Source organism: Phasianus colchicus, chromosome Z, assembly GCF_987193195.1.
Source record: "Phasianus colchicus chromosome Z, bPhaCol1.hap1.1, whole genome shotgun sequence".
Classification (NCBI taxonomy): Eukaryota; Metazoa; Chordata; class Aves; order Galliformes; family Phasianidae; genus Phasianus; species Phasianus colchicus.
In genome coordinates this window covers 80712078-80727676 of record NC_143476.1, presented here as the reverse complement: position 1 = coordinate 80727676, position 15599 = coordinate 80712078, and the positions used below count along the sequence as shown (strand labels likewise).

Here is a 15599-nt window from a genome sequence, read left to right as displayed (position 1 = left end):
GGTAGATCACAAAAAGTTAAGACAATTAGAGAAATCTTTCATGTCATTGCAGTGAATGACAGTTTGCGTTCCACTATGTAAAACTCATATCATGCATTATCTTCTTTTTGTTTCAGTTCTGCAACACTGCCTGTTACATTTAAGTGTCTAGAAGAAATAAATGGAGTGGACAAACGAGTTACAAGATTTGTACTGCCAGTTGGTGCTACAATTAATATGGATGGTACTGCCTTATATGAGGCTTTGGCTGCAATTTTCATTGCACAGGTTAACAACTTTGATCTGAACTTTGGGCAGATTATCACAATCAGGTACAGAAGTCATTATTACTACATCTAATCAAAGCACCTTTGTGATGATTCCTTGCCATTAAATGAGGGATTAAACAAAAAACATCTAGAGCTAAAAACAAGAACTACTAAAGTAGCTGAATAACTGTAATGATTTACACCTTCTGCCCAGAAAAGGCCCCCAGCATACTCTTCATTAGGTAAACATTTGAAAAACTGGTGCATGACATACATATCACTGCACTTAGTAGGGTCCACAAGAAGTTTTAAATTTCTTCTGTTATTAAAATTTTCTTGAAGTATACACACAGATGTTGGGATCTGCTAAGGATAGCAAGGTGGTATTTTCCTAGTCTTGGTCTCAAGTAGAGCAATCTGTGTAAGGAGAAGCAGTACATTGTGTTAAATCAGCTGATAGAGGTGGAGGAAATGAGTATGTTTTAAAGCAACAAGCCTTCATGTTTGAAATATAACAGAAAAAAAAAAAAAAGCATAAGTAGCACTTGATAATTGACTTGCATTAATTTTATTATGTGACTAAAATGGCTTAAGAGAAAAAAGTGATGGGTACATGTGCACTATTGATATATGTCAGCAAAGGGAGAGTGGGAAAATGTGGGCAGACAAACAGGTATTTATTACTCAGCCACACTGTACATTCAGATAATGGTGACCTGGAGATTTTTAAGCAGAAGTGCTTCTCTCCATAAAGCCACCAGGTTAACTCAATATTCTTTAACAGAAGGTAAAACTCTGCCTTAACACTCCAGAACAATAATTCAACATTCATTAATACTAGAGCTGCTCCCTGACAAATCATCTGGCAAAACAAAATTCTTGCTAAACTGAATATGAACAACTTCCACAACTTTAAGATGTTTGGGGTGATGGAACTTGTTTGTTCAGTGAGTTGTGGCATGTACCTATAATGTTTTTGACTGTCCATAAGCACAAAGGAGGGGATTTACCATGTCACAAAATCATGTTACCAGAGTTCTGGATAAATGCACAGTGTATTCATTTTGGACTAAAATCCACATACCCCTCCAGCTATGCAGTGTGCAGATTAGGGACTGAGTTCACATTTTTCTTTACTAAAGAGCAAATGACTTTTTGCTTCGTATTTGTTTTTAATGTTTATCAGATGGTAAAGTGTTTACATTGGAAGTGAATCAATTGTTCTTGCTGTCTCCTTGCACAGCATCACAGCTACAGCTGCCAGTATTGGGGCTGCAGGCATTCCTCAAGCCGGACTGGTCACCATGGTCATTGTGCTTACATCAGTAGGTCTGCCTACGGATGATATCACTCTTATCATTGCAGTGGACTGGTTCTTGTAAGTATTTCTATGGCTGAATTAAGAACTTAGACCGTATTTGGAGGTAACAGTAGCAGGCACAATTTGACAATACTGCAGTAGTGTGCTTTTGCTGCAGAAGTCTTGAATCACAATTTTTTGTAATTAATGTATGTATTTAAAGCAGATGGTGTAGCCTAATGATGGCTTTTCTTGTGTGCAAAAGGATGATTTATAAACCTGGATCCTTAGCATACTAAGAAAATTTTTATATACACTGTAATGCAACTAGAAAAGAATTGCTTTAGTCTTCCAACTTGTTTGTTTGTTTGTTTGTTTGTTTGTTTTGGAGGCTGTTTTCCTTCCGTCAGTCAGATGTAGAATATTGTAGCCCAGCTGGCTATTTAATCCAGGAAAGGTTAATGTCTTCCACATAGACACAGAAATGAAAAACAGTTGTTTACTTCTTATCCAGCAACCATACTGTATTGCACATCAGTTGTTCTGTTCCTTTGTCTGCAGAAGACAGTACAGCCACATCCATACGTATACAGGGAAATCTCCCAGATCCAAGAAGTAAATCACAGGCATGTTTCCTCCAATCTATTTCCTCTGACCTAGTTTCCAGAGACTTTTACCCTTCAACTCTTATCAAGTGATCCTTGCGAGAAGTTGGAGGAAACTCTGGTCAGGAGGGAAATGAAAATAAGGCAGATTTTCATTGGCTTATATGTTCAGAGTGTATAAACCCAAACAAGTATAAAAATGCTTCTGGTAAACATTTGCCATATGCTCCCTTTGTTCTCCACATCACAAGCTGTTTCTTAGTGTGGAGTTGCCAACAGTATTAACAGACTTAGTTTCCCCAAATCCTAGTATACTGCAACTTTCTGTAAAAGGAATAATGACATTAATGAATGCAATGAATATGCACTGTATACATAAAGCTGCTGAATCATCTAGTAGATAAGTAATGGCAATTTTAATATCTCGTCTGCATACCTCCCTGAACCAGTGATAAACTCAAGGCTAATTTACTATTTCTCCTTAGGGATCGTCTCCGTACCACTACCAATGTCTTGGGAGACTCCATTGGAGCAGGAATTGTTGAACACTTATCACGGCATGAGCTGAAGAACAGGGATGCTGAGATGGGAAATTCTGTGATAGAGGAGAATGAAATGAAGAAACCATACCAGCTGATCTCACAAGAAAGTGAGAGTGAGAAACCACTAGACAGTGAAACCAAGATGTAGGGTAAAGAAGGCATGAGTCTAACACTACAAGTGCGGAAAACACACATTTTTCCCAGCCTTTTATATCTTGAATTCACAACATTCACTTATCCTTTGTCTTTTCCCTTTATGCTAGCACTGAAAAGAATTAATGGAAATATATTCCAAAGTAGCAGTGATCGAGTGGCTTCCCACTTGAAAAATAAAAATAAAAAAAAATTAACAGACAACAACACTGGTCCTGCTAGACATGTGCTAAGTGAAGATAAAAAAAGAGAGATCAATTAAATTAAAAGGAAAAAAAAACAGTATATATGTTACTCAGTCCTTTAAATGTGATATTTTTAATGAACTGGAAAGTAACAACAGATAACAAAGCTTGAAAATGTTTTTATTCTTTAAATACCAGTTGGAAAAATTTAACATCTGTAAGCACAAAATCAGAACTTCCATCTTGATAGTTGCATCCAGCTGGATGATTTTTTTCACTTTCTGTTCTTTTTTTTCTAGCATTACAACCTGGTTCAGTTACTAGACAATAAAAGGACATTAATTGAAAGAATAAAAAAGGAGGTGTATAGATATAAAAACAATTCCCACAATCAGCACTTTGTCAGCTAAGCTGAAATACTTCTGAGAAAGTGATTTTATCTAGACACTATTTTTTACGCTATCCTCAGCTAATCTTGACAAAAACTCAGCCTAGTCAGTTCCCATGGATTTGCAGACATTTGTGTATGTATATATATGTACCTCCGCACTGGATTTGACCTTTAATTTCAACTCCACAACCCAGCTGAACAATCAATGTCTGTAAATGTTTGTAGGGGCAAGGCCCTAGGCTGTACTGACTCTGGGACTGGAAATGCATCTTCTTCTACTTTTGGGGATATAAAAAAATATGCTTTAGGTACACCAATTAATCTACTTAATAAGCAATAATATAAATAGGAGGCAGTGACAGCCCTCTGCAGAGAGTGCAGAAGGGTGAGTTGTTCAGATCCTAACAGGACTGGATTCTAAATCTGAATCCTTCGGGCTAACAAGAGATCTTCTGATTGTAGAGCTCCGAAACCCTTGGTCCTCCACTGATAAGCAGTAGAGCTGTTAGCCAGATTTATGTTTTTCCACGTGGAGAAGAAGGCTCCCTATTTCAATGCAAAATTCCAAAACCCTTATGCATTTATGAGCAGCATCCCAAAAATAAAAAATAATCCTTTAGAAAGTAAAAGTTATGGGTGCTTTTTTATTTTTTACTAGGAAAAATACATAAATCTAATCTAAAATATAAAACAGTAAATATTACAATAAATATATAAAAAAATAATTAGAAAGGATTTTAAAGCGCAGTATTGTAGGCTTCTTTCAGGGAATCAGTAGGGAAAGAATGAAAAAAGAGAGACAATGCACTTGTAATCCTGTTGCTTTTTTTGTTCATTCCAGCATTATTCCCCAGTGAAGCCCCTTATTAGAAATATTAATTATATATATTCTCCTTTTAACTTGTATCATTGTAGAGGTTAAACTGGAAAGTTTTATAATACAGCTACAGTTAGGGGAATTAAGAAATGCTAATCAGAAGGCAGAATAATGCTGAGTGGTTGTTTTATTTAAATGATCATTTTTCTTATTTCTTCCTTGCCCAACAAAATAAAATCTGACTATACGAATGAAGGATTCCCTTGTAATCCCCTGGCAATGCCTCCCAAAATATTCAGTATGCTGCTTTTGTCTTTAAGAGAACATAAATGTGGTGTATTTCACTGTAGTGAAAATGTCAACATCCTGATTGAAGGTAAATTTTTTCCCATGTTTAGGGCAACAAGGCAAGACTGTTTTGTTTAGGACTGAAAACTCCTGCCCATCTTCTCCAGTTGATTAGTCCAGACAATAGGAGCAGGAACTCTTCAGTGATTGAAGTGAGCAGGGTTTAACTCAGAGCATTGAGTGGTCAAACCTACAAAGCTCTTAAATTAATCTCTCACTGAAAGAAATCAAGTGTGACTTTTATGTTTTTGCTAACAGAATGCAAATCTAGGATACAGATAGACATCTTCTGATATGTGTAATTAGAAATATTTTTATATAGATACTGTATTCAAAATGTGTGTATAAATTTTAACTGTAGAATGTACAGCATAACAATTTAATTTTTGTTAAGATTCTCTTTGGAAATACATTGCAAAGACATAATGTAAATGGCTGTCTTTCTATGACACCAGTTGAGAAAAATGAATTGTTTCACAAAATATGCTATCTTTTTTATACTAACTTTGTTTCTTATGGAAATCAGGTATTACAGAAAGATTCCCTTGCTCAGCCCTCATTGGTTCTGCATTGGTATGCACACAGAGTGGATTGAGAAACATTACTTTGTAGATGTATTTTCAATAAAAATAGTTTTACATTACTGCTTTTTGGGGGGATTTCTTTAAAAGACTCTCTAACCAAAGTTCTACACAAACTCAAAGCAAACAAACTCATAATATGGGACTTCAGGAATTCCAGGCCATTTTACACAGCAGGGGTTCCTCACTTCAAATGAGCTTAGAGTTCCAAGATCAAAGAAAATAGATAAGTGAAACACCACTGACAAAAGAAGGCAAGGAAATGAAGGCAGGAAGAAACATTAAAATTATAAGAAAAAATGTCCAACTGAATGAAGTTCATTCACATTTAGGTATATAAATACATCTCTGCAAAATCTTAAAAAGGTAAGCATTTATATTTTAATTGATTCAGTAACTGAAAAGTTGCCAGTTCATTTTGAATGTGTAATTACAGGGTCCAAACGCAGTAAGGTCACTGTGCCATGGGAAGCAATAGAAGTCCTTTAACGGGGGTATTACAGCACTGTAATGTTATGGTCATCCTAGACAATCCACTGTTTTTCTCACAGAAGTAGTTTGTTATGGTGTCAGGGTTCATTTGGCAACAACTTGAGCTAGCAGAGATACTATCTAATGGAAGTGAATGTCTTGTCAGAAGGAGTGGGAAGGTATGTGAACTGAATCACTTGCATTTGGAAATCTGTCTTGGTTGGAGCAGATGGAGACAGCAGGGAGAAGTCTTGCCTCCCTGAACATAGCAACAAAACTGGATAATGACCTTCACTGATTCATCTGCAGCGTATTGCGCAAAAACAATACATAAATGCAATCGGCTTTAAAAAAACAAGCAAACAAACAAAAAAGTAATGGTACTATCAAATGCACAAGCATATTTTTTCCCTTTTTTTTTTTTATGTTACCTACACATGCATTCTTTGATTCAATTCAATTAGGTATCTTTGTGTTTCTATAATTACTATCACAATGTGAAGAGCTAAAGAAAAGAGAGTTAGTGTATTACTTGGAGGTATTAGTGGCACGGTGACCTCACAGTTCTATGGCTCCACACAGAATAAAGATCTCTAGTATTCTATAATTTTTCAGTGGTGGTTTCATTTGGAAGCTGAGGTACAAAACAGGCATGCCATTCTTAGACAAGAATTTATGTCTCTGTGACAGTGTGTGGCCCATACAAAGCAAAGGGATCATGCATGTGGAAAATGAACTACTGGCACAAGGAAGTGCTTTTGCCTTCCTTTCAGAAGGACTCGTTTGCACTAGGGACATTCACGTTCCAATGCAAGCACAATTGATGACAAATTGAGGACATTGTTTTCAACCAATAATACAACATCTATTTGGTTTAATAAAGAATAAAAATGACCCAGAAGAGTATAACTTGCTTCTGACATGATCAAATGTGCTAGCTGTGCTTGTTGTAATCAACACAGTGTCATCAACTTGCTTCTAGCATGATCAGCGGTTTCCCAGAACAGGATAAAAAATTGAGGTGAGCTGATAGATCACTCCCTGTCTGGTTTTCTGTCATTTTTTTTTATTAAGTGATTGGCTTACACTGGAAGTGTGGAGCAATAGAGAGATGGGGAGAGATGTCTACACCTCCATACCAATCTGAAAATCCAGACTTGCAACATCAGAGAGGCAGCAAAATTCTCTCTGACAGTAAAGAGAACATTAGCTGGAAGAGAACATCCTGCATGGTGAGACTTTTTCTGTCCTTTTTCTGTCCTGTTTCCTCTCTTCTGGCTCCCAGATACACAGAGTATCTAAAATGCCAAAATTTTAGAACAGGAACATTTTCATCTTTAAACAAAGTTTTTCATCAGCACGCCTCATTACACAAGTAGGGCTGCACAAATAATTGATTTTGCACTTCAGTGAGAGAACTGAAAAACATGGGAGAATAAAATTTTTCCATGGCATCATGAAACAATTTTTTTATTGCTAACTTTTTATTACAGAGCAGTCTGTTTCAGGTATAGCTAAATGTTTCATTTTCCCCTTCTTGAAACATCTCATTTTAATCTCATTTCTGGATTGAGTTTTTAAGTGAATTGTCTTTCTCAAATAAAACATTGAACAATTTTTCAAGGAAAATGTCAAAAAGAAATAGCTCAACTTTTCTACCTTTCCTCACTTTAAAGCCAGCTGTATTCACAAAAGCTGGCACAGCTTCAAAAGCACTTACCTCAACACCGTATTTTTCAGCAATATATTTTTATATGAACACTTCTTCTTTGCTGTTTACAACTTTCTTTCCCCACACATAGTATATTTTTCTGCTTTTCCTTATTGCTCAGAATTTTTTCTTCACTGTTGACAGAAAATAAGGCACAACCAGAGGAGAGCCACAAAGAATGATCCAAGGGGTGGAATATCTCTCCTTTGAGGATGGGCTGATAGAGCTGGGGTTGTTCAGTCTGTAGGAAAGAAGGCTGTGGGAAGACATGAGAGCGGCCTGTCAATATCTAAAGGGGGGCTGTAAGAAAGAAGGGGACACACTGTTTAGCAGGGCCTGTGGTGATAAAGGGAAATGGTTTCAAACTAAAGGAGGGGAGATGTAGATTAGATATAAGAAACTTTTTGCAATTAGAGTGGTGAGGCACTGAAACAGGTCACCCAGAGAGTGACTAAGTCAAAAAATGGTATGATTCCATGATTCCGTGATAGAGATTGTGGACAGCCCATACAGTGGAGCTGGCATACATAGCTGAGTAACACCTTGTGCACCTTCCAGACTCAGAAGATCTGCCCTTTCTGGTCTGGACCTTTGAATGCTTCTGTGCTGTAGATATTTGAAATGCATTTGGGAACTCATACAACTTTTGCTTCAAACAAAACTTAAATCAATTTGGTCACTGTAATTGTGCACAAAAAACAGGCCAAAATCTTTGGTGCTTGATTACTCCTCTAACTGGCAAAACTCCCACTAACTGCAGTAGGGAGAAGAATAGAATAAAGATTTGACTCATATTTCACACACACAGAGTAAAATACAGTGCAAATATATTCAGAATAAAATCAGCATTGATGCCAGATGGTGAGTCATTGGTCTTAGCAGGTACCACAAAACTTCCCTCCCCCACAGAGTTGCTGCTTCACCTTGCCCCTTGGCCTCACACCTCTTTGAATCTCACCCCTCCACCAGGCAGCAGTGCCTGGTTTTGTGATGCACACAAATGGAGACTGGGATGGGACCACCCAGCTTGCTTCCACTTCCAGGCTAAGCTAGGATGTAAGGCTGAGTCTCTGGGAGAAAAGGACTACGATACTAACCCAGTGTTCCACTTAGCATCCACAGTGCAAAAGAGCTATTCAGATGCTGCCAACACTTCATTTTTAGCCGTTCTGTGGCTCTGTAACAATCAGCCACCTACAAACTGCAAAATGTTTCCCAGCAGTGACAGCCATGGTCCCATTGGATTGTGCTGCCATCATGTGGCAAATGTTTTTTACAAGAAAAGTTTTCTCTCCAATTAAAAAGTGAAACCATCTGGTGAACAATTCAGCAAAAACTTCACGAGCCTACTCCAGCTGCAAAATGTTACTGTAATCCAGTTTATTCAGATGAATAATAGATTCATTCATCTTGTACTTTGTTCAGCACAGCCGGTAAGAGGTTAACTGTGAACACCTTTATTCTTGTTAATGGGTTCTTTTATGAGTGTGCTCTTTTGTCTGTGCTTTGTCTGAGCATCTCAGGCAAGATAAATTTTCTTAGAGTAAATGTCCAACACTGTGCCTGAAACACTCTTTTAATACTGGGACAGTGCTGGTGTATAGGCTTATTACTTACTAACTCTGGTTGCTAACAGGATGGAGTTTAGCACAACTGCTGATCTCTCTTCCACTCACTTGGTGATCTTGGTGATCTGGTATCTTCCAGTGCACTGTGGGAGTAACAGAATCACAGAAATGTGGAGGCTAGGAGGAACCTTTTGAGATCATCTAGTCCAACTCTCTGCTAAAGCAAGTTCCTTGCAGTATATTGCACAGGAAGACTTCAAGGTTGGGTCTTGAATATCTCCAGAGAAGAAAACTTCACAACCACTGTGGACAGCCAATTCCAGTGATCCATTGCCTTCAAAATAAAGAAATTCTTTCTTGTATTATTACGGAACTTCCCGTGTTCCAGTTTGTTCCCTCTGCACCTGGTCCTACTGCTATACACCCCTAAAAAGAGCCTGGCCCTATCCACTTGACTCCCACACTTCATATATTTAGAAGCATTTATAAGATCCCCCATCCGCCTTCTCTTCTCAGGGCTGAGCAGCCATGAGTCTCTCAGTGTTTCCTTAGAAGGCAGATGCTCCAGAACCCTCATCATATTTGTGGCCCTCTGTTGGACTCTCTCCAGAAGTTCCCTGTCTTGAACTTGAGAGCACAGAACTGGACATGGTGTGACCTCACCAGGGCAGAGTAGAGGGAGAGGATCACCTCCCTTGACATGCTGGCTGTATTTTTTTTAATGCATCCCAGAATATAATTGTCCTTCTTGGTCAAAGGGCATACTGCTGGCTTATGGCCAGCCCGTTACCACCCAGTCACCCAGGTTCTCTGGGAGTAGGACTCTATACTTGCTGTTGTGGAACCTCATCAAGTTCCTCCCCGCTCAAATTTCCAGTTCTCTTTTGTGGAATGCTAGATTTCTACACTTGGAAGCTATACTTGGAAACTTGTCCCCGTTGACACATACAGACAGTAAATAAAGATATTGCATTTTGAAAGGACTTAACCAAATGATAGTCTTTCTACAAGAAACTCTGAAATGGATTCATCCAGGTCATCAGCTGTGGTCAAAAAGCAACTGGTATATCTGATGAAGAAACATTAAAAAATGTTGAGTTTCTTTTTTCCTAAGACTGGTCCATGCCAGCTCCTCAACTCAGCTCTCTAAATTGATGACATTATAGAGCCCTGTTATAGATCAAGCATCTTCTTCAATGTTCTTCTACTTGGGTGGCTGATGGTCTGCCCCATGAACGATGTCAGAATTCAGATGAGATCTTTCAGAACTACATCTGTCAGCTCAAGGGTTGCTCTCTGCTGGCACAAAAAAAAAAAAAAAGAAGTCTGTGTGGCATCTGGCCAGGGCCTGAGCTTTTCCATCACAAAACTGCGGTGTTGCCAACTCTAGTAGTACCACATGTTGTATTGCACTCTCATAGAGTAAGAATAAGATTGATAATAATATCTTAAAATAACTTTTCATCCCTCATAGCTGTCTACAAACACAATTCCACTGTGATATAATCATTTACTCATATTAGAAAATACCTTTAAAATCAGCTAGTTCCAACTCCCTGATATAAGCAGGGACATCTCTCACTAGAGCAATTTGCTCACAGACCCATCCAGACTGGCCTTGAATGCCTCCAGGGAGGAAGCATTCACAACTTCACTGGGCAACCTGTTCCAGTGTGTCACCACTGTCACAGCAAAGATTTCTTCCTAATATCTAGTCTAAATCTACCCTCTACCAGTTTAAAGCAATTTCCCCTCATCCTGTCACTACTTCCCCTTACAAAACATCCCTCCCTGGTTCTTCTGTAGGTCCCCTTCAGGAACTGGAAGGCTGCTAATGTCTCCACCGGAGCCTTATCTTCCCCGGGCTGAGGAGCCCCAGCTCTTTCAGCCTGTCCTCACAGGGTAGGTGTTCCAGTCCTATGATCAGCTTTGTGGCCCTCCTCTGGACCCTATCCAACAGCTCCATGTCCTTCTTGTGCTGAAAGCCCCAGAACTGGATGCAGTGCTCCAGGTGGGGTCTCACAAGAGCAGTGTAGAGAGGCAGAATCATCTCCCTCGACCTGCTGGTAGTGCTTCTCTTGATGCAATCCAGGATATGCTTGAGCTTCTGGGCTTTGAGCACACATTGCCAGCTCATGCTGAGTCTTTCATCAGCTGACACCCTCAAATCCTTCTCATCAGGGCTGCTCTACAGCCATTCTACACCCAACCTGTATCTATGCCTGGGATTGCCATGACCCGGGTGCAGGACCTTGCATTTGGCCTTGTTGAATTTCACGAGGTTGGCATGGGCCCATCTCTCAAGCCTATCCAGGTCCCTCTGGATAGCATCCCTTCCCTCTGTCATGTCAACTGCACCACTCAGCTTGGTGTCATCTGCAAACTTGCTGACAGTGCACTCAGTCCCACAGTCCATGTCACATACAAAATAATAGCACCAGTCCCAGCACTAATCTCTGAGGAAAACCACTCATCACCAGTCTCAACTTGGCCATTGAGTCATTAACTGCATTGAGTCATTAACTGGTCTTGAAGTACGACCATCCATCCAATTCCTTATCCAGTGAGTGATTCACCCATTAAATCCATTTTTCTCCAATTTGGTGATCAGGATGTCATGCAGAACAATGCCAAATGCTTTGCAAAAGTCCAGGTAGATGACATTAATTGCTCTTCCCTTTTCCACTGATGCTGTAACTCTATTATAAAAGGCCACCAATTTTATTAGACATGACTTGCCCTTGCTGAAGCCATGTTGTTTACCACCAGTCACCTCATCTTTATTTTCCATGTGCCTTATTAGGGCCTTCAGGATGATCTGCTCCATGATCTTGTCAGGCACAGAGGTGAGACTGACTGGCCTGCAGTTCCCTGGAAAATGAAGTTCCCTGAGAATAACATAGAGAACCAGAAAGCAGAGAAAAAAGCCTCCAATTGTATTTTTTGTTAGTCTCAAAATGGTTCAACTGATGAGGTCTGTAATACTGAATGCTACTGAAGTAACACCCCTCAAAGCCACTATAGCAAATACTGACCTTTCAGTGAATGCCTTCATGAAACTGCACAAGAATTTTCACAGCGAAACTCCACAAACATCAAGAAGTGCGTGATCTGTTAAAAACATGGAGAAGATTTATGGGATTGTGAAAGTAAATGCAAGACCATGTCTGGTGAAGTCCCCAGTGACTCGAAAAAGGGAAACTCCCATTTTTAAGAAAGGGAGAAAGGAAGACCTGGGGAACTACAGGCTGGTGAGCTTCACCTCTGTGCCTGGGTGGAGCAGATCCTCATAGAAGCTATGTTAAGGCACATACGAGATAAAGAGGTGATTCGAGACAGCCAGCATGGCTTCACCAAGGGCAATCTGGTGGCCTTCTATGATGGAGTGACAGCTTCGGTGGAAGTTTTTCCTCACAGAGGAAGGTGAGGCACTGGAACATGTTGCCCAAGGAGGTTGTGGATGCCCCATCCCTGGAGGCAATCAAGGCCAGGCTGGATGTGATTCTGGGCAGCCTGGTCTGGTGGTTGGCACATAGCAGGGGGGTTGAAACTAGATGATCATTGTGGTCTTTTTCAACCCAGGCCATTCTATGATTCCATGATTCTACGACACTACATATGGCAGGCAGGACTTTACCGCCATAGGCATAGGCAGGACTGCCAGCCTGGAACAGTGTCCCTATGAGAGCCCTAACAACAAACAATAGAATCAAGCTTTGCTTGTTCCTTCTTTCCTTTCATTCATAGAATCACAGAATATCACAAGTTGGAAGAGACCCACAAGGATCATTGAGTCCAATCCACACAGCACCACACAAAATTCAAACTCTTTGTGTGAGAGCACTGACCAAATGTCTCTTGAGCTCCAGCAGCTCAGAGCCATGCCCACTGCCCTGGGCAGCCTGTTCCATGCCCAGTGCCCTCTCGGGCACAGCCTCTCCCTTACCCTTGTACCTCTCCCATGCCGTTCCCTCGGGTCCTGTGCCTGTCACAGAGAGCAGAGCTCAGCGCTTGGAGTTTGTCTCTGATGTCTCATCTCCTGTACGTATACCCGCAGCTGCCCTTCACCAGGTACATTTCCACAAGTTAAAATTCACGCTGTTGGTGATTGCCCAGACTTGCCATGGCTTTCCATAGCCGCCACTTCAGCTGGTAAGTAAAGACCTTCCCAGAAACAAGCACAGCTCCCTGAACACAAGAGAGCGAGCATTGCAAAGGAAAAGGTACAGATACAGAGCAACAGTTCTGACTTCCTTCCATTATAAGATGATAGGATAAATTCACTCACCACATGGATAAACACAGTTTTGTGAAGGAGCTGACACAGTATTTGCAAAGGGAAGTACAGCATTGCTGGCCTTCTGGAGTTCTGACAGTGCCCTAGTAGGGGAGCTGGCACATCTGTGAAAGCATTTTATTAGAAGTAAGTTACTTAGAAAACTCAGCAGAAAGAAATTCAGAAATGGGATACTGTGAAGTTGCTTTTTCCCTCTCTCTCTCTTGAGAGGCATTTTACGTTTCTTTTGTGCTGAAAAGGAGTTCTGACAAAAACTGTAAAAGGTCATGTGCCATATGGCAAGTCAAAAATAAGTTAATTCTGAACTTCTCTAATATTTTCATTTGGGAGAATTCATGATAGACACATATATTACAAGTATTATGAGAGCTTCAGATGTAATGTGACATCTCTATTCTAACAATTCCATTCACATAATTGTGCCAAGTATGATGCAGTGATAGACCTGTGATTTCTTTCCCTCAACAGTTTGTTTGTTCAGCTGAGATCACAGAACAAATCAGATCTTTTCTGTGCAGTCTGATCTAATGGGTGGCAAACCTGCCCATGGCAGGGGGTTGGAACTGCATGGGTCCCTTCCAGCTCAAGCCATTCTGTGATTCTGTGACTCTATGATGTATAGCTAAACCTAAAGGATGGCAGCACTGTTCATTTAATTTTTATCACTTTTTATCACACTGCTTCACCCCTGTCTAGCTGCTTTCTGGAATTGGGGTATAAGTAAGTTGGTATAGAAAGCATGTTCAGCAAGGGGCCTTCCTGAATTCATCTCATAGGCTGGTCTCTGGCCATTTATCCTCGTGTAATAGAATTGGTTGGGACAAGAAGCAACACAGAATTTGCTAGCTCTCATATAGTGAAAATTTTGCATCTGAAAGCCTGTAATAGTTTGCTGAAGTTTCACACCCATCCAGCAGAGTGTTTTAGTCCAGAAGATGTCCTGTCCCTACATTAATTACAACCTTCATAGTAGCATGTCTCTTTATACAGAGAAAATGTGAGTGATGGATGTTACAAATAGACCACTAAAAGAGGAAATTCACTCCAAATCACAATTTTAATTGTTTGTTCAGCCTGACATCTAGTGGCCCTGAACAGAAGCATTTTGAACAACTTGGACTTAGTCCTTGGCTCTCATTTCTGTCACCTATATACTATATGAAACTTTACTGTTTCAGACTGAGGGCATGCAATCCTTTAGAATCATAGAATTATAGAGTCATTAAGATTGGAAAAGACCTCTAAGATTATCCATTCTAATCCTTTTCTTGAATTTTTCCTTGAAAATGATTTAAATTTGGACTTTGATGTGTATAATTGTATTTCAGATGGAGCAAAATAATTCATTAAAAGTGTATAAGTCTCAATCACTATTCAAGAGAATCAGCTTTGATTATGCATGTGCATAATGTAAAAGCAAAACAGCTTTGATGCATGAGAGGTGAAATACCTGTCCTATAATTTGCAATACATCTATTTAAAACAAACACTAAACAAAACAATAAAGCAAACAACACAAAAAGTCACATCACAGATTTTCTAGAGTAACGTTACCTTCAGACATGGCACCCAGTAGAAGTGGTGCATGGAAATTCAGCTCAGATTTTATGCATACTGCTCTTCATTTTTCATCATTCTGACCTTAGTATTTAATATCTCTTTCAGCTATAACTTTCAGAAGTAATCCTTTCAAAAAACAATGTCAAAAATAGTCTATATTCAATGAGGATTAATAAAATAAGAAAATACTTCTGTTTTTTGTTGTTGTTGTTGTTTTGTTTTGTTTTCTAATGGACTGAATAGCAGCTCTTTCCTTTTCATATTTGGCCACATAATTTCAAAAACTATGCAATAGCAACAGGACATTCCAGCAAAGGCAAAGCTACTATCTGTATTAGCAGCACGAAAAACCTTCCAGCCAAAAGTAGCATAGAAGGAGTAAAATTAGTTGAAGTGCTACTAAGAAAGACAAGATCTCTATTAAGTGTAAAGCAAATGTGCCTTTTATGTTCTCTTTAACAAAGGGGCAAAATAGTAGTCCACAAAAATTCATGCACTGCAATCAGTTTCTTCAGATTATCTTGAGCTAAAGATTTCTGCAGAATACAGAAGAGTGCTATTTTATAAAGATGTGATGAGTAGGAAGAAAATCCACTCATGGTGCACTGGAACACATGCTCTATTCAGTAGTTTTGCACTTTCACTGAAGCTTTGGCTTGCTCTTCACAAAATCATATTATTAAGTGAAGTGATCCAAGACAGTGATTCTTGAGTTCCCAATTACCGTAGCAGAATGTGAAGCAAAAGACATATGTGATTATTACTGGAGGACAGGAAGCAAGAAATCAAGATTCTGTGAGACAAGTGCCCTATTATCATTTA

General features: G+C 39.5%; 1 protein-coding gene across 2 annotated transcripts in view; it reads left to right on the top strand.

Moving 5' to 3' along the window:
- SLC1A3 (solute carrier family 1 member 3) overlaps positions 1–4016 on the top strand; it is a 59875-nt gene extending 55859 nt beyond the window's left edge. For both annotated transcript variants that reach the window (XM_090130498.1, XM_031609130.2), the window contains 3 exons: positions 117–311; positions 1492–1626; positions 2639–4016. In XM_090130498.1, coding sequence (XP_089986624.1) covers positions 117–311; positions 1492–1626; positions 2639–2843 — 535 coding nt within the window. In that variant the 3' untranslated portion in view covers positions 2844–4016. The remainder of the gene's footprint in view (positions 1–116; positions 312–1491; positions 1627–2638) is intronic.
- The last annotated feature ends 11583 nt before the right edge of the window (positions 4017–15599 follow it).